Genomic DNA, 23,838 nt, shown 5'->3' on the forward strand with positions numbered 1-23,838 from the left:
CAGATGAGGGAGTAGAGGCTCTCGCGCGAGGCCCTACCCGGCGGGCGTTTCACAGCTTTCGTTGGGCAGAACACGGCTTACGTCGTCCAGTAAGTTTGACTTTACACACTTCTCGTTAAATATACCGGCGGCCCATCCGTCTGTTGGCTCGCTTGGCCGTAAGGGCTGTTGAATGAAGCTCGTTTCATGAGAGGGCTGTTGAATGAAGCTCGTTTCATGAGACAGATATTTGGGCTTGTCTGCATCTGTATTCTCAAGGCAAGGTGCAACATTCCGCGTTTTATAACGCGGATGTGATCCCAGGCCGCGCTGCATGAGCAGGTTTCGGAGCAATGACAAGGTACAGGAGCAGAGGTCTTCTGCACAATGTTCATACTAAGGCACCTAACGGTACAGTAAAAAGTGATTTGACACTTAATGTTATCACAAGAATGTGTTTGATTGGAATAGATAAAATGAATGCGCCAATCGACGATTGGAACCGCCCGCCAACCGCCCATCGCGCTCGTCCACCTGCCTTCAGACCACCTGCCCTGCGAGTCGATTATTTCCAGATCAAGATTACCCCCAAAATTTCTTTTTCCTGAAAATTGGAAATGAACCTATCCAACGTACGTGCGGCGATCCGCAAAGCTTGTACGCGGTGACACACAATAGATAGCAATCTCGGCTTAATAGGCGCATCATTCCGCTGACTCAATAAACCGACAACCTTATAAATCATCATAACAATCGTCACGATGCAGCTCAGGATAGCAGCAGTCGCGGCGTGTGCGTTGCTCCTCTGGACACCACTCGCAGCTGCATTTCCAATGTATTGGTATGATTCTATTACCTATCTTGATGAACTTTTACCTGGAAGTGATCTTTGTGATGGCCATCCTACGGTGGCAGTCATGCCCGAGACCTCACCGCATGGGAGTCCAACGCCGGACAGGTAAGGGTCCTCAGGAAGATCCTCCGTTCATTGGATGTACTCACAGATTAGCCACACTTCCGTAATATCTGACACCGCCGACTCAACCTGAACCTCTGATTTGTTTGAGGCCTTGACTTGGATTGCCATCCACGAACTGTTCTACAGCTCCATCGGCTTTACCTTCTATGATACTGTGAGCAAAAATGTGACATACGGATTATGCCCTGGATCAAACTACACTTTGAAGGTAGGTGAGGCTGAGTGCGGGGCAAGCACACGGCAATCATCGCGTACTACAATGCCTTTTCGTTTGCATCGCGAGTTCGCGACAACTCCCAGTCGGAGATATCGCTGTGATATCACAATATATAGGCTTACTGCTAAACTAATGTGAAGGCACGCGCGGTCAGAATACCAAGTATGTGACCTGTGGAAAAATCAAATCATTGCAGTAGATAAAGTACGGCACCAGTAACTGCCAATGAAGTACGGCGCCCGCATCCATCACCCTCTCCTGCTGATCGTTACATTCCTGTCGCGTACGCCAAAGTAACACTGACCAGCTCATCATGCGAAATCCGGGCTCCTATATTTATTCAGGTATCATTTCCTGATGGCCCGCGACTGGCCCTCCTTACGGCTGACACCGCGAGCCAAGTCGCCTTCATTCTCCCCACACCAACCGCTGGATGGTAAGCTGCGACTAAGGCCTGCATGCGCATTGGAGCGCATCTACTTAGGTGCTTCCGCCCGCATCATTCCATTCCATTCCAGTATTCTCCCCTAATTCTCCCCTAACGGCCGATGATGATGACTGACTCGTTTGTTCGTTCACTCGACCCATGTTACTTTACTTACACCTTTAGAGGGTTAACGCAACTAAAGTTGTAACCGCAACAAAAAAACCTTTTGGAGACTCCTGAACCTGCCCACCTTCCAAAAGGGCCAAGCTCCTGGCTGGCCCGCTGTACTTGTTACCTACCCCTTCGCATGAGCCACCCCTGGGTGTTCGCTCCCCTCCCCTCCCCACTCCTTCCACAGCCCCAATCGCGTTGATTTGGGCCGATCCATGGGCAGCAGGGCATCCATCAGCTTCAATGCTACTTTTACCGTGCCCTGCAGTACGGCAGGTAAATGAGGTGGTTACTTGATTAGCCCTCAGAGGGCTAGAGGGTTACACTTTGTTGGCTCCTTCCATACACGACGAGAGAAATTCTTCCAGCAGAATTTTAAGTTGGTTGCAAGTGCTCAGAAGACGCAGTCCACAAAGGAGTCAGGACCATAAAAATTCGTAGCGTATGTCGTACGTAAAGGGGGATTAGGGATTAGGGATAGCTACACACGCACATTCAACAAGCGATGGTTCCTTTTGCATAAATCCGCGTTCACCTCCAGCCGCAGACCCCATGCCCGAATGCACCCGTAGGCCTCGACGCGGGATGCAACGGTGCGTGGTTACAGCTTTGAGAAGCAAATGCCATATATACCAGCCACTAGGCTTTTTCGGTCGCCTGCATGGCATCAGTGCCAGTGGAGGGGAACGCATTAGGACTGGCTTGTGCTGATGGCTGTGCTGACGGCTGTGCTGACGGCTATGCTGACGGCTATGCTGACGGCTATGCTGACTAATAAATTCCCAACGGGCCCTGTGCTTGCACAGGCAAGACCGTACTATTCAAGGTTACCAGTGCAAGCCGGGTCAGCTACAACTGGAAGCAGAATTCCGTTTCCACACAGGTCACTGTCTGGGGCGCCTGCGCTGCAGCTGCAGCTGCTTGTGAGTACGTGGATGGACCTGCACATGCAGGATTCGCGTGTTAGTAACTGCTCACTGCTTGAAACATAATCAGAGGAGGTTTGTAAATTAGACACACATGCATACAGACGCCGGTGCGTTACGATTCAGCGGTTGGAGCAAACAAACATCAGTGCGTGGATTCAGTAGAGGCCGCAGTGTGTGGTTGCGGCTTGCAAGGGAATGAGGGCTTGCTTCGTTTTTAAACACGAACCGCCTCCGCCTTTGGGAGGTTGGCTGGCTGCCACAATAAGCAAGCCGTGTGCGGCCTTTGCTCCCCACATCAATAACAGGCAGTCTGCACAGTATTGTGCTGATCACCTTGTTGCCTATTTAAGCCTTTTTAAGTCAACGTACACACACATTGTGTGTAGGATTGTGTTTAATCCATCCACATGAACTATTTGATTGACGCCAAGTCGGGGTCTGTGAACAATCCGTTCAAACCTGCACGGTTTCAGGTGGGCTCCCGGCCACCTCCGCGCCTCCTCCATCCTCGCCGCTGTCACCTCCCCCGGCGCCGGCGCCTACCCCTACTCGTGGACCGCCGGTAGCCCTCTCCCCTCCGCCTCGCTCATCGCAACCGCTGCCTTCACCGCAAAAGCCTTCACCACCACCGCGGCCATCGTCACCCTTCCCGCCGCCTGTAAGGCTGCCACCGCCACGCCCCAAGCCAACGGTGCCCCCACCGCGGATGTCCCCACCGACCACGGTGACGACGGCGCCACCGATGCCATCGCCGCCACTCAAAGCCCCGGCACCTCTGCCGGTAAGGAAAGCGCCCCGGCACCGCAATTGAGCGCATAGCATGGCATGGAATTGTGCGCACTTGGATTACCTGTCGTACAGTATGATATACACGAACAAAAGCAACATGAGCAATGTGGCACACAACAGTTTGCCGCGCGCGAGGGAGTGTGAGGCCCGCCGTGTGAGAGGAATTTCCCATCCGCTCTAGTATAAAAAACCCTATAACAACACCCGAAACGCACCGCCTCGCAAAGCATGTCACCGCAGCAGTAGCCCAATACTGGTCAGCGGTATAATCTATCTATACACACCCGTCCTTCATTGAACTTGCCGGCCTCACATACAAATATATATTTGGTGATGCAGGGTGCTTCTCTCTGCACTCCCAGCACCCTGGGCTACCAGTGCATGGAAAAACTGGTGCGTCGGTTGGGGCAAACTTACATGCGTCACAATCGGACTGTGAGGGCTGCAATAAGGCCGCATGTTTGCGTGTATGTATGTGGACACATAGCGCTTTCTTAGGGCATACCACTCGTGTGGAATTTGTGTACCCCTATGTATACTTAACCTGCATTCATGGAGAGGCGTACAGTGATGTCAATGCCGCATAACAACGAGGTATGCATCAGATCTGTGCCGCATGTACGACGCCACATGCGTATGTTTGCCGCATGTACGATGCCACATGCGTAAGTTTCTACTGCTTTTACTGTTGCTGGGACTGCGAGTCCGCGGCCGTTCCGGCTTATTACCGCACCTGCACAACGCACATGCATGCAATCAAAGCAGGCGTTGGGCGGGTAGAGTTCGTCAAAAGATAGATGAGGTCTGGATTGTTGTTGTTGTTGTTGTTGTTGTTACAGGGTGGTATAGCTTCACCAGTGGCCTCCTTCCCGAGGCAATTCCCTGCTCTTCCCTGCTAGAGGGCCACCCTAATTCAGGTCTGGATTGCTACCACAGCATTAATGTATGGGGTCATTGCCATGCGTTTTCCGCCTGCTCCATTCTATTACCTAATAACCCCAGGGCAAGGTGACGGTCCATTGGAGCGTCAACACCACCTCGGCTCCAGCCAACAACGGATGCACACCCCGCACACCCACGGCGGTTAATGTAAGAGAATCTAGTCTAAAACTGGGCCTTACCCCAGGGGGAAAGCAACTCTGTGATAAATGTACGTTTAAATTGCCTTCGTAATAAATTTTGCTTACCGTCCTTACAGATGCATGTTAGTGACTTCGCCATTGGCAGCGAAAGATGTAAACACCAGAGCATCTTCAGAGGCCAGGGTGTATGCGGTCGTGGGAATCTTTCCAGCACACCAGCACACATGCTGTACAGCATTCGTACAAGTTGCTAGTACGCATATTGTACTATCACAAGGCCTCTTCATCGTGCCATGTATCCATAAAGCTTTCTCTTTCCAATGTGGGTGAAGATAGCAGGTATTGATTGGGGAAGAAATAGCTGCTCGCGCGCTTCCTTTGTTACTACTTCTAACTGTACGCATCCTCCCGGCATGGGCAAGAGCACTGCGGCTGTATATACGTTCTATCGTCCCTGCGCCCAGTTGCCTTCTTAACCCGGTTTCGTCCCAAACATGTGTATATGGATCCACTAATGACCGATCTGAGCTATCTGCGCTATCTGCCGCGGCTTGAATTCCCACTAGGCCACGGAGCTAGCCCGTAGCGGCAGCCTGCACATGGCGGTGCAAGCAGCTGCTGCCGGTAAGTGTGCCTGGTCGCGGGGTGGTGGGGTTAGTAGCCGCGACAGGGCCGGCAGGGCCGGCTAGTTGAGGCTGGACCTGCTGCCTGCCGCTGGGGCGTGTGTGGCTGTGGCTGAGGATAACCAGCCTGCGGTGCAGCGGGCAGGTGATGGCCCTGGTATTCGCTTTCTGCTAGTGTTTGTGACTGACCCAGTAGCCAGGCGTTCACAATGGCACATCCATTCGCGTGAGCGGGGTAGAAAAAGGGAGTGCTAGTTATGGCCTACAGCATGTATGTATGTATGTATGTCCTAAGGGGACCTCGCTCTGCTGCCCCTCTCTGCCCGCACGCTTGCAGGCATGTGTGCATGCATAGTGTCTGTCATACCTGACCGACGTGTTGCGATAACAGCTGCGGCGTGATGATAAGCGGACGCTGTGAAAATCGATATTGTTTTATGATTGTGTGGGTAGCGGTATGCACCAGCCTGCTGGCAATCCCCCTACCTTCCCCGCCTGATGCTTCGGGGCATCCCCATCCTTCTCATCGCCCATGCGTGCCGACTTCTGCAAAGTCAGAGGGCGTTTTCGGGTTTAGCATCCATCACCACCACCCGGCAGTAGCATCTAGTGGAATTTGCCGGATCATCCTAACAACTCGTCATGTACGCATGTCATCCGGTTTCCTTCCTTATTATTTCCCTCCCTCCCTCCCTCATCAGGCTATGTGGCCATCGCCTTCGCCCAAACGTTCAGCTCCATGTATCCCGCGGATATCGTACTGGGCTGGTACAGCAACGGCAGGAACGGCAGCCCATACATTGACACCTTTGCGCCCAGTGTACGTTTCGTACTTTGCCCTGATACCTATTTGTCGTACATCATGGTGCCGACCGCGCAAAATTAGTGCAATCAAACTGCAAAAGTAGACACGGAATGATCCAAATGGTGATGAGAAGCTGCAGGATAAATACCAGATCTCGTTCTCAAGTTGCTTTGGAGATAGACATACCATTAAACTATCGAACACTGTTCCGTAACACGTCCTTAACCGGGAGCCCAACGCGATTTATATGTAATCCTTAATCTAAAACTTAACCCAAGTATATATATTTTTAAAATTAATTTTTTGGACCCCTGCTGGGAGTTTCATGTACGGGTTTTACAAAAGTTACTATCAGCTGCGCCGCTGTTCTGAAGTGAAGATTCGATTTCCTCCACAGCCGCACAAGCACGCAGGCCTTACGTATATGTGCGCGCAGGAGGTAGCTAGGCAGTACCTGCCTATGGACCTTACTTGCCTCTGTCTAGTTCCGAATGGTGTAGGTAGTTGCTAAGAAGTTAACCATCGCTCCACCGTTGAGTATTGTACAGGGTTGTTTGCAAGGGCCACCACACATCAGCTGCTGTACGGCACGCCTACCGAATGAATGAATGGATGCAGGGATATTTCCTCGGACCTGGAGATAAGTATCCCCCGGCTGGCAGCCCGTCCTGGGCGTACGACATGGGCGTGGCTCAGAGCTCGTCCAACGGTGTCGTAACCACCACCATTTGCTTCAGCCGCCGCCTGAGAGATAGCCGGCCCAGGGTATCACAGAATATCACGACAGGTAGGCTCGATGTGAGGGGGGTTGCGTGTTCTTGCCGGTTGGATACTGCCCGGACTGCTGGCTATTGTCTGGAGGGAAAGACCAACGTCAGGCAGGCGCGAGGGTGTGCGCGACGGCGGCGGCGGAACGGAGCGAGATGCGTTAGCCATATGACCCGCCTGCCCTGACAAGACTATTCAGGAAGGCCTCGCTCGTGTTGCACGCCAGCATCCCATCCCCTGCATCAGACGCTAACGCGTATCGTGCGCAAACCTGTTCCTTTGTTAACTTGCGCGTACTTCCTATTTGTTCTGGCGGTTTACTACTAAGGCAGGTCCGCCCTGCGACGCCCTCTCGCATTCGTATCTGAATACATGCGTAGATGGTACCCGGACCGCGTTCAACTGGGCGATAAGTGCTTACGACGGTTTCGTACAACACAACTCGAATGACCGAGGCAGCTTCTACTTGGATCTTTCAAGTAAGGGTCTGCAGCCGGGGAATGTGGGAATGGGGATCCTTATGTCCTTTGGATTTAACTTTTTTAAAGTTATCAACAAAGTATTTGGAGCTTGACAATAGCAAAGAATTGGCACTCATCGCGGCACATGTAAACGACTGTTCAGAACTGTTTGTTTATTTTCCGATTGCATAAAATGGCCATACATTTTGTAATCACAATTTAAATAAAAGAATTGCAAATTAAGTTATCTCCTGGTATGTTAATTGGCATCAGCAGAAATAGGCGCCCGACAGCGCGTTGCCGTAATTTGCCCTCCAATGAACGAGATCATGACCCTTCTTGTGTGTCGCCGCCGTCGCGACGACCGCCGTCTACGCAACTCTTTTTCGCAGGGGGAAAGGTACCGCAGACACCTCCCTGAACAAAGTCCTACGTATGCTTGCGCACAGCGGCGGCTACTATAAGGAAAGTCGAAGCTGGTCGAAGCCGGTCGCCAATCGCGTTTTCGCTATACCTGGCAACAGCCTTCTATGGCCTTATAACAGCCAAGGAACTGATGCATTTCGCTAAACATTGGCCACGCCCCAGACTAAGGAAGGTGACGCCATCGCCATCGCGCAACCTGCCGCTGCTTCCGCAGCCCCCACAGTTGGAAAATGCCACCGTCATCCAAGCACAGCTGCTGCTGCAGGGCTCCAGGAATGGGGAGATAATTAGGCAGCTGACGGCTATCCTGCAATTTTGTGCAGTCAGCAAATGATGAAGTGTAACATGTGCCAACCAGTAGTGTTGCTAAACTTCAGATAGAGCAGGTAAGAGCCAGTAATCAAAATGAAATTGGGGGTTAAAGAACAAGGAGACCGGCACGGAGGATGGTTTGCCCCTCCCCGTGCATTCGTACGTACATGCATGCGCTTGGCAAGGCTAGCAAGCAAGTTGCTGTCCATTGTGGCCGAGTGCACGCGCCATTGGCCCTGGCAAGAAGTGGCGGTAGTTGCGGTACTGGTTATGTACCGCTGGGCATCCCATGGGGCGCGCTCTCTGAGACATGGGAGAGGTGGCGCCTTAGTGTGACACATCTCGTAGAAGAAGTTTGTGGTCGGTCCGAGCTTCTACCTGTTTATCGTTATTATTCGTAGTATTTTAATTCTAACGACTGGCGTACATGTGAGCTCTATCTGTAGTGATTTGCTGTCATCTGCTTGGCGTGTACGTAGTACTTACGTACGTACGTATGTATGTATGTGAACTAGCTGAGGTGGTTTACGTGTTCGTTATAGGTGTAATGATCAAGGGGCAAGTCAGGGCGTGCGTGAATGAACTGCATCTTGCTGACGCTGTGCGGAAAAGTCCTGCGCGCGCTTCATTTGGGTTCACAAATCAACCGTTGATTTGCGAACCCAAATGAAGCGCATGATGCATCCGTGTTGCATGATGCATCATGCTCGATCTGGCAGCAGTGCTACAGCAATCACATACATACGCACACCGTTTGCGTCGATGGAATGACACTACCCAGTGCTGGTGTCGTTGATGTCGTTGCTTGGTCAACGGATTCTGTTACAGAACTGCCAGAATCCGTTGCTTGCTGGTGCCAGAACGCCTCAGTGCTGTCGATGCAGGGTTGCCTACGCACCTTCTCTCCACCTCTCTTGAACAACGCCCGGCCGCAGGCTTTGGACGTCTGTTTTGTAGCTGGAGTCCTGCTGGACCGTACTGCGGGCATTATCCCGGGCGTTGATAGGGATATCCACGGCCAGTGATAGATGTAGGCTTGGTGGTCTTGGCTGCTTGCCTGGGGGAGCGTTGGTGCACGCTTGTCCGTCATGTGGGTCATTCATTCTTTGCTTGTCTCGGTCTGTAGTGGGCCAGTAGGGCCAGACGGGCTCTTAAACAGTAAGGGCTGACGCGGCGAGCACCCGTTGGTCGAGAGACTTTGTGTTTTCTCAACTCACATGGACATACATACAGACGTGCATGTGACAGCGGAGGGCTCCATCATCTCAACCTCCGTGCTGCGCAAACCCGGGATCCCCTATCTTCAACTGTTTTCCCGTTCGGGAGTCACGGCTGTCGCCTATGCAAGCTAAGAAAAAGGAACATCGCTCTTGTAACGAGTGTTGGCATGCAGAGCCTTACGTACCGTACGATGCGCGTGCACCAAAACCATGTGTGGCGACATCCTCCTTTCGTTTGCGCCTTCAATTCATTATTAGGATGTGCAGTCCCCGAACATTTTCAGTACGTATCCACTCCGATTTACTGAAGTGGACTGTCATTACCCGCACAAGAGGTACCGTTGCGGTTTGCTGGTTTAGGTTTTCCTCCGCAATCTTGGCGGGAGAGTTATTAAGAGACGGGAGACGACTGGAGGAGGTCGTGACTGACCGCCAATACAACAATCACAAAAAGCCACCCCACGAGAAGAGCACAATCACATCCAGAGTGTGAACCCTAAAATAGCATGATAGTATATAAATGTAATAACGTTCGATATGGTGGTTACTCTCCCGGGGAAGTTAACAAACGACGATGCGTGAGTAGTCGGCGTCTCTGTAATCTAATGTTTGGAATAAGTTTGTATGCTCGTCTGCGGTTCCAACTGTGGGCAAGAGCCGAAGTCGTGACAGAGGTTCGTGCAATTGGCAGCTTCCTAGCGTGAGCCTCTGATAGGGTCACCCATTCTAAACACTGCGTCTTATGAAGCTTGGGCCCCCTGATACAACAGCCGCCGCACTTCGCCCTTCCTTACGTAAATGATGTGTGCGGAGTGTGGTGTCCACCTGAAAGTTAAGTTGTGCTGAGCTCCTTGTGTGTTACTCGGCATCTTTAATTCGATTGAAATCTGTCGGCCTTGGGAGGTTTGGCTGTTGGTGCAGGAGACGCAGCCGCTAGGCGACGACCAGTCTTCCGAGCTGTATCTTACCTAACCGCAGCGTGATGCCTCATGGTGCGATGTCAATACCGTGCCTAACTGATGACGTATGTTCAACCAAAATATTGGTTTTAAAGCAGCGCTGTATGACTCATCTGGGTTGTTTGGGGCTGAGAGGCTCAGATCTCAGTCAGCTTCATGAAAAATGCTTTTTGAAGAAAGCTCTCGAACACCCTAACTAACCCGACCGCTACCTTCCCCCCTCGGGGATGCACCGTGTAAGGAGTAAGCAAATAAAGGTAAAGGGTTGACCTGTCAGGAAATACTTCCATGTTTAGGAGAGTTGGAGATACAGGCGCAATAAATTTCGTATATTCGTTCGTTCCCGCCCGACGACGACCGTTTCGTGAAGGCCAAAAAAATGGCTGTAAGAAACGCAAGGTTCTCGCTTATGAAAAATATGATAAGAGGTCTGCTGGTTAGGCTACCTGTAATAGGCTGGTTCAATGACACTGCAAGCCGTAAGCACCGTCTGACACATCCAGGGCGTGTACAGCAGTCACCTTAGTTACCGTTCGCTTTCACCCTAACTCTTTGCAGCAATTCTACCAATCGGTTATGGCAAGCGCAATGGCTCCGAAAGAAGCAGCGCTTACTATATGCACGCTTTTGTGCGCCTTGCACCTTGCAAGTGCCTATCCACGGTACTGGTATGACTCGTTGAGGGCAATTGGTATACTCCTGCCAGGACAGAGTCAATGTGACGCACATCCTACGGCGGCGGTCGAAACCCAGGATTATTTGGTCTCGCCGCATGGAGACCCCGAGACAGACAGGTTCGTAGTACGCTTGTATGAATTCATTTTAGTCTCAGTTGAAAAGTCAAGGATTTTCTTGAAGTTAAATCTCTCGGTAATGTAACCTTCACACTTACGATATTCTGGCCTCACCATCGCGCTGTTCGGATTACTGTTTGCAGCTCCATTACCTTCACTTTCTATGACTTACAAAGTGGAGCTGTATCCACCAGGATATGCCCTGGAAAGAGCCACAAACTAACGGTATGTGTCGGCCGGAAGATGTCCAGCCATATGGCTATGCATGCTTAACCTCCCGGCACGGCGGGCCGTATCATTACTGCATGGTAATATCCCTGGCAACCAACGGGACGTCAAATGTAGCTCTACATTCTGGATTCTTAACCTACAACAGCTCAACTGCTGTACATAAAATCAGGGTCCCAGCACAAGTCTGTCGATGTACTACGTACACTTACTTGCACATAGTATGTACATATGTCCCTATAGGATTCCTATGTGATTCTGTGTTTCATGCCTCAAAACCACCGAAGATTGCCCCGGGAGAGCTTCCAGGTAGACAATACGAAATAGAAAGCTATAAGTTATAGCCTATAACCCCCCATTTTGCAATCCAAGGCTTCTACGCGTCCGTGCCATCAGCTCCGCGGCTTGAAGGATCCAACCATTTAATTGTGATTTCCTTTCTTGGACGTGCACTGCTGTGGCAATACTTAACCCTTAGTGATCCGGACGTGCGCTATCTAGCTACCGGGTGCAAAATCCACGGGCGCATTCCAGGCCAATGTGGCTTTTACACAAGCTTTGGCTTTGTATTTTTCCATTATGATTCCTATCATCCTACCGTACACCGTACCAGGCTAGGGTGCCACGCAGATCAGACAAAACCCTAATCCCCGGCCCCCCGTTGCCCGATTCCTCCCCCCCGCAGTTGGCCTTCTCTTCCAGACGATTGGCGCTGCTGACCGCAAACACGAGCGGCGTTGTCTTTACCAGTCCAAGCCCAACTCCCTCTTGGTGCGTGAGCAATCAACCTAAAGGTCATGGAGGATAATGCCTGTGTGTGTGAATGTGCCAATGTGGGCATTTGTGTGCATACATTTATTTGGCTTCGTCCTGCCTGCGCGCCCGGCTCTCTGGCGCGTCCTCCCCATTTCCAGGCCCTTCCCTTCGTCCATTTCCCTTTCCGGAAGCTGCACGGTGGACGTAATTCCTAGATCATTGCAGACATGCACTTCTGCTCTGCCACCGTAGCTCCGTGCTGAAGGTATCTCCCACGAATTGCCACACTCGGAATGCGTTCTCCTACGCTGCATTCGTACTTGTAGAAGAGTAGCAGAGGGTGTGGCTTTACTTCTCTCGCCACCTGTCCCACATTTATCGCATGAATTGGCGCATGGGGGTTACATGTAGGAGCTGATAGACTGCGCAGTCAATGTCCGCCGAGTTGTTCAGCCCGGGCTCAGAACAGACCAGCAGGTTTTGTTGTAATTTTGTTGACTTCAAGGGCCCTGCGTTTATCACACGAAGGATTACATATAAGAGTTAATAGATTGGGATGTGCTCCCCTGCACTACCGGAGCCCCTATAAGTCATTATACGCTGAGGCGCTATGGACAGGATTATGTGCAGACTTCTGGTGGGGTGTACGTGCATATATACATTTACAAGCATACATACATGCCGACAATTAACATGTACACCTCTGAATAATTTCACCGTGCTGTACGTCATGGCATGCTCTGAACCCCTCACTACAGCATGTTGCTTCACCTCTGCCTTCGTTCCGCACGCACCGCATGCATGCATACGTGGATGCAGCCCAAATCGCGTGGATCTGGGCAGGTCAGAGGGCGCCAGGTCTGCCACTAGCTTCACCGTCAATTTCAACGTATCCTGCAACCTGGCAGGTGGGTGGGTGGGTGGGTGGGTGAGTGGTAGTGCATGCGGGCATGAGTGCCTGACGGCATGAGTGAGGCAATCCGCTACTGCTACTGCTGCTACTGCTGCGCGCACTCGTCCTCAGCTCTGCGGTTGCGGGTCCCTAAGAACGTCCCGGGAGACGTGATTTCCGCTTCATCCTTGGTTTCTCCCATGCCGCTTTTCCCATGCCGCTTCGCCCACGCCGCTTTTCCCAATCCGTGTTGCAAATACAGGCCAGTCGGTGATGTTCATGGTGACATCTGCGGATGTCGCGCTCCTGGAACCGTGGCTCCAAAACTCGGTGACCATGCCGGTCCCCGCGGGATCTGCTTGCAGCACATGTACGGCAGTTCTTCGCGCATGCGTGCGCTTGGTACATGCAGCTAGGGGCTATATGCACCTATGACATTGCTACACTTCAGTTTGACGCGACTTTCGGAAAAAGAGTTAATGGACTATTTATAGGCTATAAAGATAAGAGTTGAAGAAAATCGCCATTGAAACCTCAACCAACTACAGATGTAGGTTACGCATGTACCCGTTGCCAGTGCACCCCTTTTGGTTATCATGGCAAAACTGCGACAAGGTGTTGATGTTGAAGGAGCGGGAAGTCTGGGGAAGGTGCTAACTTCAGAGCTAGAGACCTGCAAAAAATGAAAGAGTCCTTACAGGACCGTTTCAGCGGCCCTGGCCCTGGCGAGGCGTTGATGTTGATGGAGCGGCAAATGGCCCCTGACCATGTGCTTGCACTGGCATTGTTGCGTTGAAGTGACAAGTGCGGACGTCAGCACATTGGTGATGAAGACATTGCTTTTGCTCGGTGCCTTGCGTGTCATTGAATCACTGCTGCTGCGCCCCTGTTGAATTGCAGGTGCTCCGCCGGCGCCACCAGCACCACCACCGAAACCACTACCCCAAGCCTTGCCGCCACCACCTTCATCACCGCCGCCGCCGCCGCCGTCATCACCGCCGCCGCCAACGTCGCCATCACCGCTGCCGCCGCCGCCACCATCACCGCTGCCGCCGCCGCCGTCATCACCCCCGCCACCACCATCACCGCTGCCGCCGCCGCCGTCATCACCGCCGCCGCCGCCGCCGTCATCACCGCCGCCGCCACCGCCGCCATCACCGCCGCCGCCACCGCCGCCATCACCGCTGCCGCCGCCGCCACCATCACCGCTGCCGCCGCCGCCGTCATCACCCCTGCCGCCGCCACCGCCGCCATCACCGCTGCCGCCGCCGCCGTCATCACCCCCGCCGCCGCCACCGCCGCCATCACCGCTGCCGCCGCCGCCGTCATCACCGCCGCCGCCACCGCCGTCTTCACCGCCGCCGCCGCCATCATCACCGCCTTCGCCGTCACCATTATCACCTTCCCCGCCGCCACCATCATCGCCTTCGCCGCCGCTGTCGTCACCTTCGCAGCCGCCACCGTCATCGCCTTCGTCGCCGAAGCCGCCATCACCTTCACCGCCATCACCACCGCCGCTGCCGTCATCACCTTCACCGCCGTCACCATTATCACCTTCGCCGCCGCCACCGCCATCGCCTTCGCCGCCGCCGCCTTCACTACCGCCGCCGTCATCACCTCCGCCGCCGCCACCATCATCACCGCCGCCGCCGCCACCATCATCACCTTCGCCGCTGCCACCGTCCCTTATTTCACCTCCACAGCCATCACCAGCGATCCCTTCCCCTTCGCCTTCACCTACGGTGCGAACACTCCCTGTGTCAGCAGCACACATGTACATTTGTTTGCCTAGGTACGGCACCTCTGCACGACAATACGACGAAGGTACTTCTTCACACGGAGGTCAACATCTGCAGCCGCTTCCTCCGTTTTGTTTTTTCCTCATTCGTACCCTGGAGGAATGACTCTCACCTCTGTGATGTTTGCCCTTCACCCGCATCCCTCTATACAGGAGTCGCCATTGCCACTATCACCAAAGCAGCTGCTTTCACCACTGCCACTGTCGCTGCCGCCACCACTGCCGCCTCACCTGTCACCGCTGCATCCGGCACCACGGCTGCCACCATCGCCGTCACCGTTACAGCCGCAATTGCCACCGCCGCCGTCACCGCTGCCACTATCACCGCCGCCGCTGCCGCGGCCATCTATGTCGCCAGCGCAGCTGCCGCCGCCCCATTACTCACCTCCGCGAACCCCTTCCACCGATTGCCGTACCAGTGCCCTGGGTTACCAGTGCATGGTGGCAAAGGTACGCAGGCTGCAGTACAAAAACCCCGCGTGTCTCAGTACGGCTAGCTGCAGCGGGTCACAAAATGATGCGCTGGAAAGTGACTACTTTTTGGGTGCAGGTGCGGGCTTGCAGGACAGCCTTGCCTGGTCGCCTGGCTGATATCTTGTTTGGTAATTAGCCCCCGGTTCCGTCCAGTCGCTTCTCCACATCTCCTATCCGCGTATACCACACGACCTTTACAGACACCTAGCTCTACACAACTTACAGAGCACGTGTGCATCTGCCCCCGTATACTCGCATCCCCAGGGCAAAGTGACGGTCCATTGGAGTGTCAACACCACCTCGGCGCCAGCCAACAACGGATGCACACCCCGCACACCCACGGAGGTTAATGTAAGAGATCTCTGGAGTCTAGTCTAACTGGGCCTTACTTTCAGGCAACATGTCCGGACGGGCTAAACATATCCCCCTTCCCCCTCTGTGTGTGTGTGTGTGTGTGTGTGTGTGTGTGTGTGTGTGTGTGTGTGTGTGTGTGTGTGTGTGTGCTGCCCATTGAGGTTGGGGGGTTTCTATGTTGCCTTGTCCCCAATGTGGAGATGTAGGGAGATGTAGGGACCGTGAACCTGTGTGTATGTACTGTATGTATGTAGTGTGGGTTTTACATGAGTCCCGGGAGCTTTGGAACCTCAGCTTTTGAGGATCTGCTGCTGTTCCATCACCTACCGACAATTCCATGCGCTCTGCCCTTCGGCCCCAAAAGCTACATCTTTAAATGTTTTCTTTAACTCACCCACAGGCCACGTCGCTCGGCCGGTACGGCACCTTACATATGGCCGTACAGGCCAACATCACTGGTACGTGTACGACTCACGGTACAGGCCATCTTCGTATGCCTCGATTGCTTGCATTACGAAGGCCACTTGTGGCATCACACACACTCGCTGTAACAACCACACACACACTCGCTTGAGGCGACGACATGACACAATCGTGTTTTGTTTTGTTGTGACACTTTGCGGCCCCTCACCTTTGCACATTCGGACGCTCTTCCCCGACCCTTTGCGCGTGCACGTGCATGTGCGCGTGCATGTGCATGTGCATGTGTGCATGTGTGCAGGTTACGTGGGTATCGGTTTTCTGGGCCGCTCGCTCCTTCACATGTTCCCCAGCGACATCGTCTTCGGGTACAGCAAAAGCTCCATGCCGTACATCAATACCTTTTACGCCAATGTAAGTACGGCATTATTGACATTTTAGAGTGCGACATTTTCGACTGAAACACACGTGTTGTCGCAGTCGGTATTGCGCTGCGTGAAGAAGCGTACAGGCCGGGGCGAGCACATACGTGCCAATAAAGAACGGGGCGAGCACATACGTGCCAATAAAGAACGGGGCGAGCACATACGTGCCAATAAAGAACGGGGCGAGCACATACGTGCCAATAAAGAACGGGGCGAGCACATACATGCCAATAAAGAACGGGGCGAGCACATACATGCCAATAAAGAACGGGGCGAGCACATACGTGCCAATAAAGAACGGGGCGAGCACATACGTGCCAATAAAGAACGGGGCGAGCACATACGTGCCAATAAAGAACGGGGCGAGCACATACGTGCCAATAAAGAACGGGGCGAGCACATACGTGCCAATAAAGAACGGGGCGAGCACATACGTGCCAATAAAGAACGGGGCGAGCACATACATGTCAATAAAGAACGGGGCGAGCACATACGTGCCAATAAAGAACGGGGCGAGCACATACGTGCCAATAAAGAACGGGGCGAGCACATACGTGCCAATAAAGAACGGGGCGAGCACATACATGCCAATAAAGAACGGGGCGAGCACATACGTGCCAATAAAGAACGGGGCGAGCACATACATGTCAATAAAGAACGGGGCGAGCACATACATGTCAATAAAGAACGGGGCGAGCACATACATGTCAGAGTGTTTTGTCTATGGCGATCGTGTACCGGCCGTTTCCTGCATTGGCCAGGAGAAAGCATTAGTTGGGTAGTGCTGTTTGAGATATTACTGGGGAAGCAGAGACGATATGGGGGTGTGAACACCGGACCAGAGAAAGGGTGGAAGGTCCTTCAAAATGCATGTCAAGTCGATGCGGCACCGCGGCTGCAAAGATGAAGTCACTGACTGACTGTAGTTTGGGCGGGGCGGGGCGGAGTGCTGTGTATGCATGTTATGGTTGGAGCATGCGAAGGCTGCATGGTGCTGCCGATTACCCCAAATTTGTATAAATCTAATATACGCCGGTCCCTACTGGCACCTATCGTTCACCAGCCACAGCCTGCTTGTCTTGTCTATTTCTCCCCGCCCTCACCCTCCATGTCCCCTTCCTGGGTCCCCTCCCCGCACTCGCACTCGCACTCGCAGGCCGAAGGTCTGAGCGCAACTAATCAGTATCCCCCGGCTGGCAGCCCGTCCTGGGCGTACGACATGGGGGTGGCTCAGAGCTCGTCCAACGGTGTCGTAACCACCACCATTTGCTTTAGCCGCCGCCTGAGTGATAGCCGGCCCAGGGTATCACAGAATATCACGACAGGTAGGTTCAATGTGGGGTTTTCTTGTACTGTTCAGGTTGCTCCGGTGTTTGTCCGTCTCAGGACCGATTTCATTACCATGGAAGCTGTCACGCTGAAGCTACTCCAGCATCATACATTTAGACAGCCGCACGATCTCAGACATGTCACATAGAGCAACCATAAACAAGGCCACTGCAGACATGTTGATAGGGTGTAGTCCTGCTTCGAGCGCGCGTCTGTCTTGTACATCTATCTTGTACATCTGTCATGTCATGTACACCTATCATGTACATCTGTCTGTACATCTGTCATGTACACCTACCACCTAACTGCACCCCCCACCACCACCACCACCAGATGGCAGCAAGAACACCACCTTCATCTGGGCCATCAGCACGGTGGATGGCTTCAAGGAGCACTCCTCGGTCAACCGGGGAGGCTTCTACCTGGACCTGGGGCTGGCGGGTAGGTGGGCGGGTAGGGAGCCCCTAGCTACAGCTAGCTGAGGGCCTCGTTAGCCGCGATAGGGAATAAGGGCGCACAGAGCTTGAAATTCAACGGGTATGGGTGAGGGCGTACAGAACTGTCTGCCACATTCGGTGGGGGAATGGGGGGAGCTCGAAAAGATGAGCATGAACGCGTTTGGTGAAGGGCCTGGTAGGTAGTAAGGAGATAGGAGGACGGCGGCCATGCCAGCAGGGTCAGGAGCCTCACACCAGGCGGATGATGGTGCAACATGGTTTGGCGTTAGCTTCATGTGAAACAGCCGAAAGGGGGGGAAAGTTCCAGTGTCTGCTGGCCGTCAATAAACAGCAGCATGCTGCGGGGAGGGGTAATCCAGTTAGTGGATAATGTTAGTCGATCGTCCGGGGTTCCTGGATTACGTCATTGAGGCGTTAGCATCGATGGTATATGATGGTGTTTAAAGGAGTATGGGACATGATAGGGCCTAATGCAATAACAGCTGCCTAATACAATACAAACCGCGCATCTTCTTTACGACTGCCACAAGGCAAGTGTAAGCTCGATGTCCGGTCTTGGAGGCGGCAGACTTGCTTGCCCGTTGTTGTTTGCACAGGAAAAGCGAAGCCGCCGCCTCCATCACCGTTACCGCGACCTTCGACGTCACCATCACCGTCGCGTTCACCGCCACCACCATCGCTGCCGCCGCCCCGTCGGTCTCCCCCGCCTGCTCGTTCCACCGACTGCCGTACAAGTACTCTAGGATACCAGTGCATGACAACAAAGGTATGAGTGTGCAGCAACATGGCCAGCAAGTGGTTTAGTGGTGTTTAGCTTACTTAGACTCCAGCAAGCCGCTCGTATTGACGGTAGAGACACGGAATGGGTAGTCCCTGCCCTCTGCCCTGCCCTCTGCCCTGCGTGTTCCCAAGTTGCTTTGCGCAATGGGCACCGAGCATTGCAGAACTGGGGCCATCTGATGGAAAACCTGTAAGCTGGATTTGTCCATGGCTGAACCCGAATCCGTGTTGCCGTGCATCGCGCAGCGAATAGCTGTGTACTGCCCCATTATATGAAGCCAGCAGTACCTCTACATATTTGTGTGTATGTGCTTGCTGCTCACCTCGGCATCCTGGCCCCTGCCCGGCTGACACCACACGACACAGACACCGTGCTCTGCACAACCAGCAAAACACTTATGCATCTGCCCCCGTATACTCGCATCCCCAGGGCAAAGTGACGGTCCATTGGAGTGTCAACACCACCTCGGCGCCAGCCAACAACGGATGCACACCCCGCACACCCACGGCGGTTAATGTAAGAGAATCTATAGTCTAAAACTGGGCCTTATCTATGTACCTTACGGTTTGAGCATAACCTTACGAAGTAGTAGCCGTTTACGTAGCTCCGATAAATTTCAGAACGCGGTGCTGTTGGAGGTTCTCGCATCTCCCTTGGCACGCTCTTTCTGCTGCTTCCTTACCTACCTGCTTTGCCCGCCAGCTGCGCACTACCCCGAAGTTGCTGCACTCAATATCTCCCAGGTGAATATCCGCCGGGTGAATACTCGCTACCGCGCTTTACTTTTCTACATGAAAAATGATGGTTCAACCCACCCACAGGCCACGTCGCTTGGCCAGTACGGCACCCTTCACATGGCCGTACAGGCTAACATTACTGGTACGTTAGGGTAATGGTTCGGGTTTAGTGCCATATTTTTGGTCATTTCTAGCTGAATCACCATAAGGGAAGAGTCCCACACGTTCGACCATTCCCTGATTGAAATGCCGTTCAAGTACGGAGGCCATGATGGGTTGGTCCTTGTTGGTCCCGGGTTGGTCCTTGTCGCCCGCCAGGTAGAGGCCAATAGCCCTACCCGAGTTGGATTTCTGGTTGTGGCCATAGACCCATAAACGGCACATACATGCCACTCCTATGCGCCTACATGAGCTTGGCTTACCAGACCTTCAGGACTGCCTATCGCGTGGATGGGGGAAGCCCTCTAGGCGCCGCTGTGCTGCCGCATAGAATGAGGATGGGTGGAATAATTCATATCAGGGCTCCTTTGGTCCTCAGGTCCTCAGGCCTCTTGGCATCATCATTCTTGTACATTTGCAGGGTTGCAGGCGCTGGCAGTAAGCGGCTATCTTGCTTTGTTTTATCCATAGCCCGTGTCTGGGTCCTGTCTCTCGCTTCTTTACATCCCACGCACCGCTGCATGTGCATGTGTGCATGTGCATGTGTGCATGTGTGCAGGTTACGTGGGTATCGGTTTTCTGGGCCGCTCGCTCCTTCACATGTTCCCCAGCGACATCGTCTTCGGGTACAGCAAAAGCTCCATGCCGTACATCAATACCTTTTACGCCAATGTAAGTACGGCAGTTACAAAAGCGTCATGGACTACTGTCAAAGCTCACGGCTGGAGTTGTGTTTGGATATTGTCCTTTCACCATTCGAACGTGGCGTGTATAAGAATGCATGTACATGCACGGCTCATATGGTAATCTTAAGTCACATTCGTACACGTATTTCGCAGCTCATAGCTTGTATGGGCCCAGAATGTCCCTATAGGTAGCTGGACTACTTTTATCTCCATGCCGGCCCTTGCTGGCACCTATCGTTCACCAGCCACAGCCTGCTTGTCTTGTCTATTTCTCCCCGCCCTCACCCTCCATGTCCCCTTCATGGGTCCCCTCCCCGCACTCGCACTCGCACTCGCAGGCCGAAGGTCTGAGTGCAACTAATCAGTACCCCCCGGCTGGCAGCCCGTCCTGGGCGTACGACATGGGGGTGGCTCAGAGCTCGTCCAACGGTGTCGTAACCACCACCATTTGCTTTAGCCGCCGCCTGAGTGATAGCCGGCCCAGGGTATCACAGAATATCACGACAGGTAGGTTCAATGGCGACCGGGCTGCTGCCCGCGGTCTATGGCTTATGAGCTGGAGCAGGTGTTGTGGGGGCACCGACTGTTTTGAAGGCGTTACCACTTGGCGTGGCGACTGGCCTGTTAATAGCGGCGGTGACTTCCTTTAGTTAATGCATATGCAACTATGTACACATTAACTAAGCTTGAAAGGCTTGTCTATCTCGTTGCGTTCGCGCGGTAGCTGTTGTCTACCTGCCTGCCAATTTGTCCTCGTTCTTCGTATCCTTTGCGTACTTTGCGACATTTGCTGCGAGCAGCCCAACAGCGACCCATTCGGCTGCGTGTGCGTACTGCTATTTGCTCGTCTCTGTGTGCATGTGCGTGCGTCTGTACATCTGTCATGTACACCTACCACCTAACTGCACACAACCGCAACCCCCCCCCCGCACCCCACCAGATGGCAGCAAGAACACCACCTTCATCTGGGCCATCAGCACGGTTGATGGCTTCAAGGAGCACTCCTCGGTCAACCGGGGAGGCTTCTACCTGGACCTGGGGCTGGCGGGTAGGTGGGCGGGTAGCGGGTAGGGAGCCCCTAGCTACAGCTAGCTGAGGGCCTCGGTAGCCGCGATAGGGAATAAGGGCGCACAGAGCTTGAAATTCAACGGGTATGGGTGAGGGCGTACAGAACTGTGTGCCAGCGTTCCGTTGCTTTTCAGTTGCATGGACGGTTGTGTGGGTTTCCTGCCACGATGCAGCTTCCGCTTGGTACCATTTATTTCTACGGCGGCCCTACCGGTGTCTTGTATTCTGTATCCACCATAACCAACGTGTTGACGGACACTTCGCCTGGCCACGGGGCCCGCTTCTTACCCGCCTGTTACTGCAGCTCTCCTGTATCGCATCGCGGTGTCCACCCGGGACTCGGCCGTGCTTGCTGGCACCCCTCTTTGCCTCCTCATCAAATAGATCCTGTTGCTTCTTTTGCAAACTATATCTTACTCCACGTGTTGTTCTTCGTATGGCTGACGTTATTTCCCAGCAGGGAGGGCTGCATCATCGGCGCCTTCACCACCATTACTGCGGCCCCCGCCATCTGTCCGCCGCTCTCCGCCACCAGTTCACCGGTTCCCGCCACCAACCCGCCGTCCACCCCCAGCCAAGCGCAAGTAGCTTAAGTGGCCTCCGTCCTGGCTGCGTTACTACGGTTATGTATGTGGGTCTTGGACCATCACTGCTTTTAGCTGGTGCTCACGGGCTTCGAAACCACACATGATTGATCCGTTAGGAAGTAAATGGCATGCCATGTGGCCTGGGCATGGCACCATTTCGTTACGAAAAAATTGACGACGGGGAGTAACAAACAGATGGAGTAGGAGAAGTAGGAAATGTATATAAGCAGGGAGTTCCTGCGGCAAGGACCTGTGCATAGCTATCAGCTGCGCCTATACGTATTAGCTGCAAGCCTAACCGTGCTGCTGATGCTGTGCTGCTGATGCACGTGTACCTTGGCTTCTTCCCGGTGATTTGGCAGGTAGGCAGACATACATACACACATGAAGACTTACAGACATACACAGGCTAGGTAACAACTGAGACCACTATTTAGAATGTTGTTCAACTTGCCTTGTGTGTCTGGTAGGTACACGCGGTATAACAGCAAACTACTCCTGCATAGCCAAACCGCCCACCAACTACCTACAAACAAGTATTAATGTACGGCGGTCGGCTGGCTGCATGTGTGTGTGTGTATGGACGCGGGAACCTCGTGTGCGCGTAATATATCATTATTCAGCTGAAGTAGTTTGCATGGCGTATTGCCTATCAAGAGCAGGTACGGCAGATGTATGTGTTCTTGGTCGAGGATGTGTTGACAAAAAAACGTCCAAACATGCCCGTACGACTCGGTGGGAACTGCAAGGGCTATTGGGGCAACTGCCTGCCAAATGTACTTATTAGCATTTACATGTACAAGGCGTAACTAGTACAGGTATGCACGTGCGCACGCATACGCATTTTCAACATACAACAGGAGTACCGTCCGCAGCATCAGGCATGCCCTTTCATACCCTCTTGGTTTGAGTGGTTCACGCGCCCCAGTGCGCCCGTACGTATGTACGGCTTTCCTTGACCCGTTTCTAAGAGTCGCCTTTTGCATCGCCCCATCCGCCCCATCCGCCCAATATTGGTGCAGCTTTTTTTCGTCCTTCCTTTGGAAGTGCAAATTTGTCCTTATTTTGTCCATGAAGATGTGGCAGGCAGGAATGCCTATGTAGCAGGTGTGCAGGTATTGGGGTGGTGCACGATATTAACCCCCTGGCTTGTTGGCTGCTGGATGGCGCTTGGACAGGGCTGCGTGGCAGTCACGTCTGCATTTCGTGTCGTTATCCGTTACCGTTTCTTTCCGAATGCTTATAGCAGTGAGTGTTGTCAGCAGTTATTACCACCTCGGCGGCACTTCGAACACAGGCTTGTTGCTGGAACTGTTACTAGCTGGTATGCCATCAAGATCACTTCTCAGCCTGCTGACAGCTCAATTTTATGATTATGTCGGCTTGATGTGCTCGTTGGTTGGCTGTAGCTGTGTGCTGCGTCGTTTTTGTCAGATGAAAAAAGAGAAGTATAGCCTGTAACAAAACGCAAATCTGTGTAATCTGTATGTAAGTCATCATACGAGTTTGCATGGGTTCACCAACATGCCTTCACATTCAGTACGGCAGTCTGACCAGCAGCGCTTTGCACTGCACATGTTAAGGCAAGCTCACCATGGTCATCAGCAATCATAGCGATGGCATGTGTGACGGGACGTACATTAATGGACGCTTTCCCTCTTACCTCCTCCTCAAGGGGTTTACTAGGCCGTACTAGGCAAGGTACTTCCACAAGTACAGCGAGACACACTGACCACCGCCACACA

The 23,838-nt window shown here is 53.2% G+C and overlaps 4 protein-coding genes across 4 annotated transcripts; 3 read left to right on the top strand and 1 right to left on the bottom strand.

Annotated features, from left to right (window-relative positions):
• Window positions 1-594: 594 nt before the first annotated feature.
• VOLCADRAFT_107278 (uncharacterized protein) lies at window positions 595-6,082 on the top strand (the record flags this gene model as incomplete). The annotated part of the gene is made up of 9 exons (XM_002956438.1): window positions 595-937; window positions 1,085-1,166; window positions 1,520-1,611; window positions 1,961-2,049; window positions 2,346-2,366; window positions 2,580-2,696; window positions 3,319-3,483; window positions 3,831-3,884; window positions 5,898-6,082. Exons 1-9 carry the CDS (start codon window positions 741-743, stop codon window positions 6,080-6,082), a joined length of 1,002 nt encoding a protein of 333 aa, XP_002956484.1. The 5' UTR covers window positions 595-740.
• Window positions 6,083-7,819: 1,737 nt separating this feature from the next.
• Window positions 7,820-9,723, bottom strand: VOLCADRAFT_107279 (uncharacterized protein; the record flags this gene model as incomplete). The annotated part of the gene is made up of 3 exons (XM_002956486.1): window positions 8,867-9,723; window positions 8,136-8,269; window positions 7,820-7,963 (listed from the first exon to the last, which is right to left on the bottom strand). Exons 1-3 carry the CDS (start codon window positions 9,069-9,071, stop codon window positions 7,820-7,822), a joined length of 483 nt encoding a protein of 160 aa, XP_002956532.1. The 5' UTR covers window positions 9,072-9,723.
• A 2-nt stretch (window positions 9,724-9,725) lies between these two features.
• VOLCADRAFT_97519 (uncharacterized protein) lies at window positions 9,726-13,233 on the top strand (the record flags this gene model as incomplete). The annotated part of the gene is made up of 7 exons (XM_002956439.1): window positions 9,726-9,766; window positions 10,901-10,941; window positions 11,855-11,944; window positions 12,084-12,123; window positions 12,745-12,833; window positions 13,080-13,147; window positions 13,183-13,233. The coding sequence occupies 7 exons, from the start codon at window positions 9,726-9,728 to the stop codon at window positions 13,231-13,233; spliced, it is 420 nt and encodes a 139-aa protein (XP_002956485.1).
• A 1,738-nt stretch (window positions 13,234-14,971) lies between these two features.
• VOLCADRAFT_107280 (uncharacterized protein) lies at window positions 14,972-22,094 on the top strand. The gene is made up of 12 exons (XM_002956440.1): window positions 14,972-15,065; window positions 15,354-15,440; window positions 15,844-15,901; window positions 16,165-16,277; window positions 17,445-17,613; window positions 17,951-18,058; window positions 18,672-18,841; window positions 19,559-19,735; window positions 20,312-20,424; window positions 20,777-20,945; window positions 21,379-21,486; window positions 22,042-22,094. Exons 1-8 carry the CDS (start codon window positions 15,054-15,056, stop codon window positions 19,601-19,603), a joined length of 762 nt encoding a protein of 253 aa, XP_002956486.1. The 5' UTR covers window positions 14,972-15,053; the 3' UTR covers window positions 19,604-19,735; window positions 20,312-20,424; window positions 20,777-20,945; window positions 21,379-21,486; window positions 22,042-22,094.
• Window positions 22,095-23,838: the final 1,744 nt, after the last annotated feature.

The sequence above is a fragment of the Volvox carteri genome (genome assembly GCF_000143455.1).
Source record: "Volvox carteri f. nagariensis unplaced genomic scaffold VOLCAscaffold_61, whole genome shotgun sequence".
NCBI classification, from domain to species: Eukaryota; Viridiplantae; Chlorophyta; class Chlorophyceae; order Chlamydomonadales; family Volvocaceae; genus Volvox; species Volvox carteri.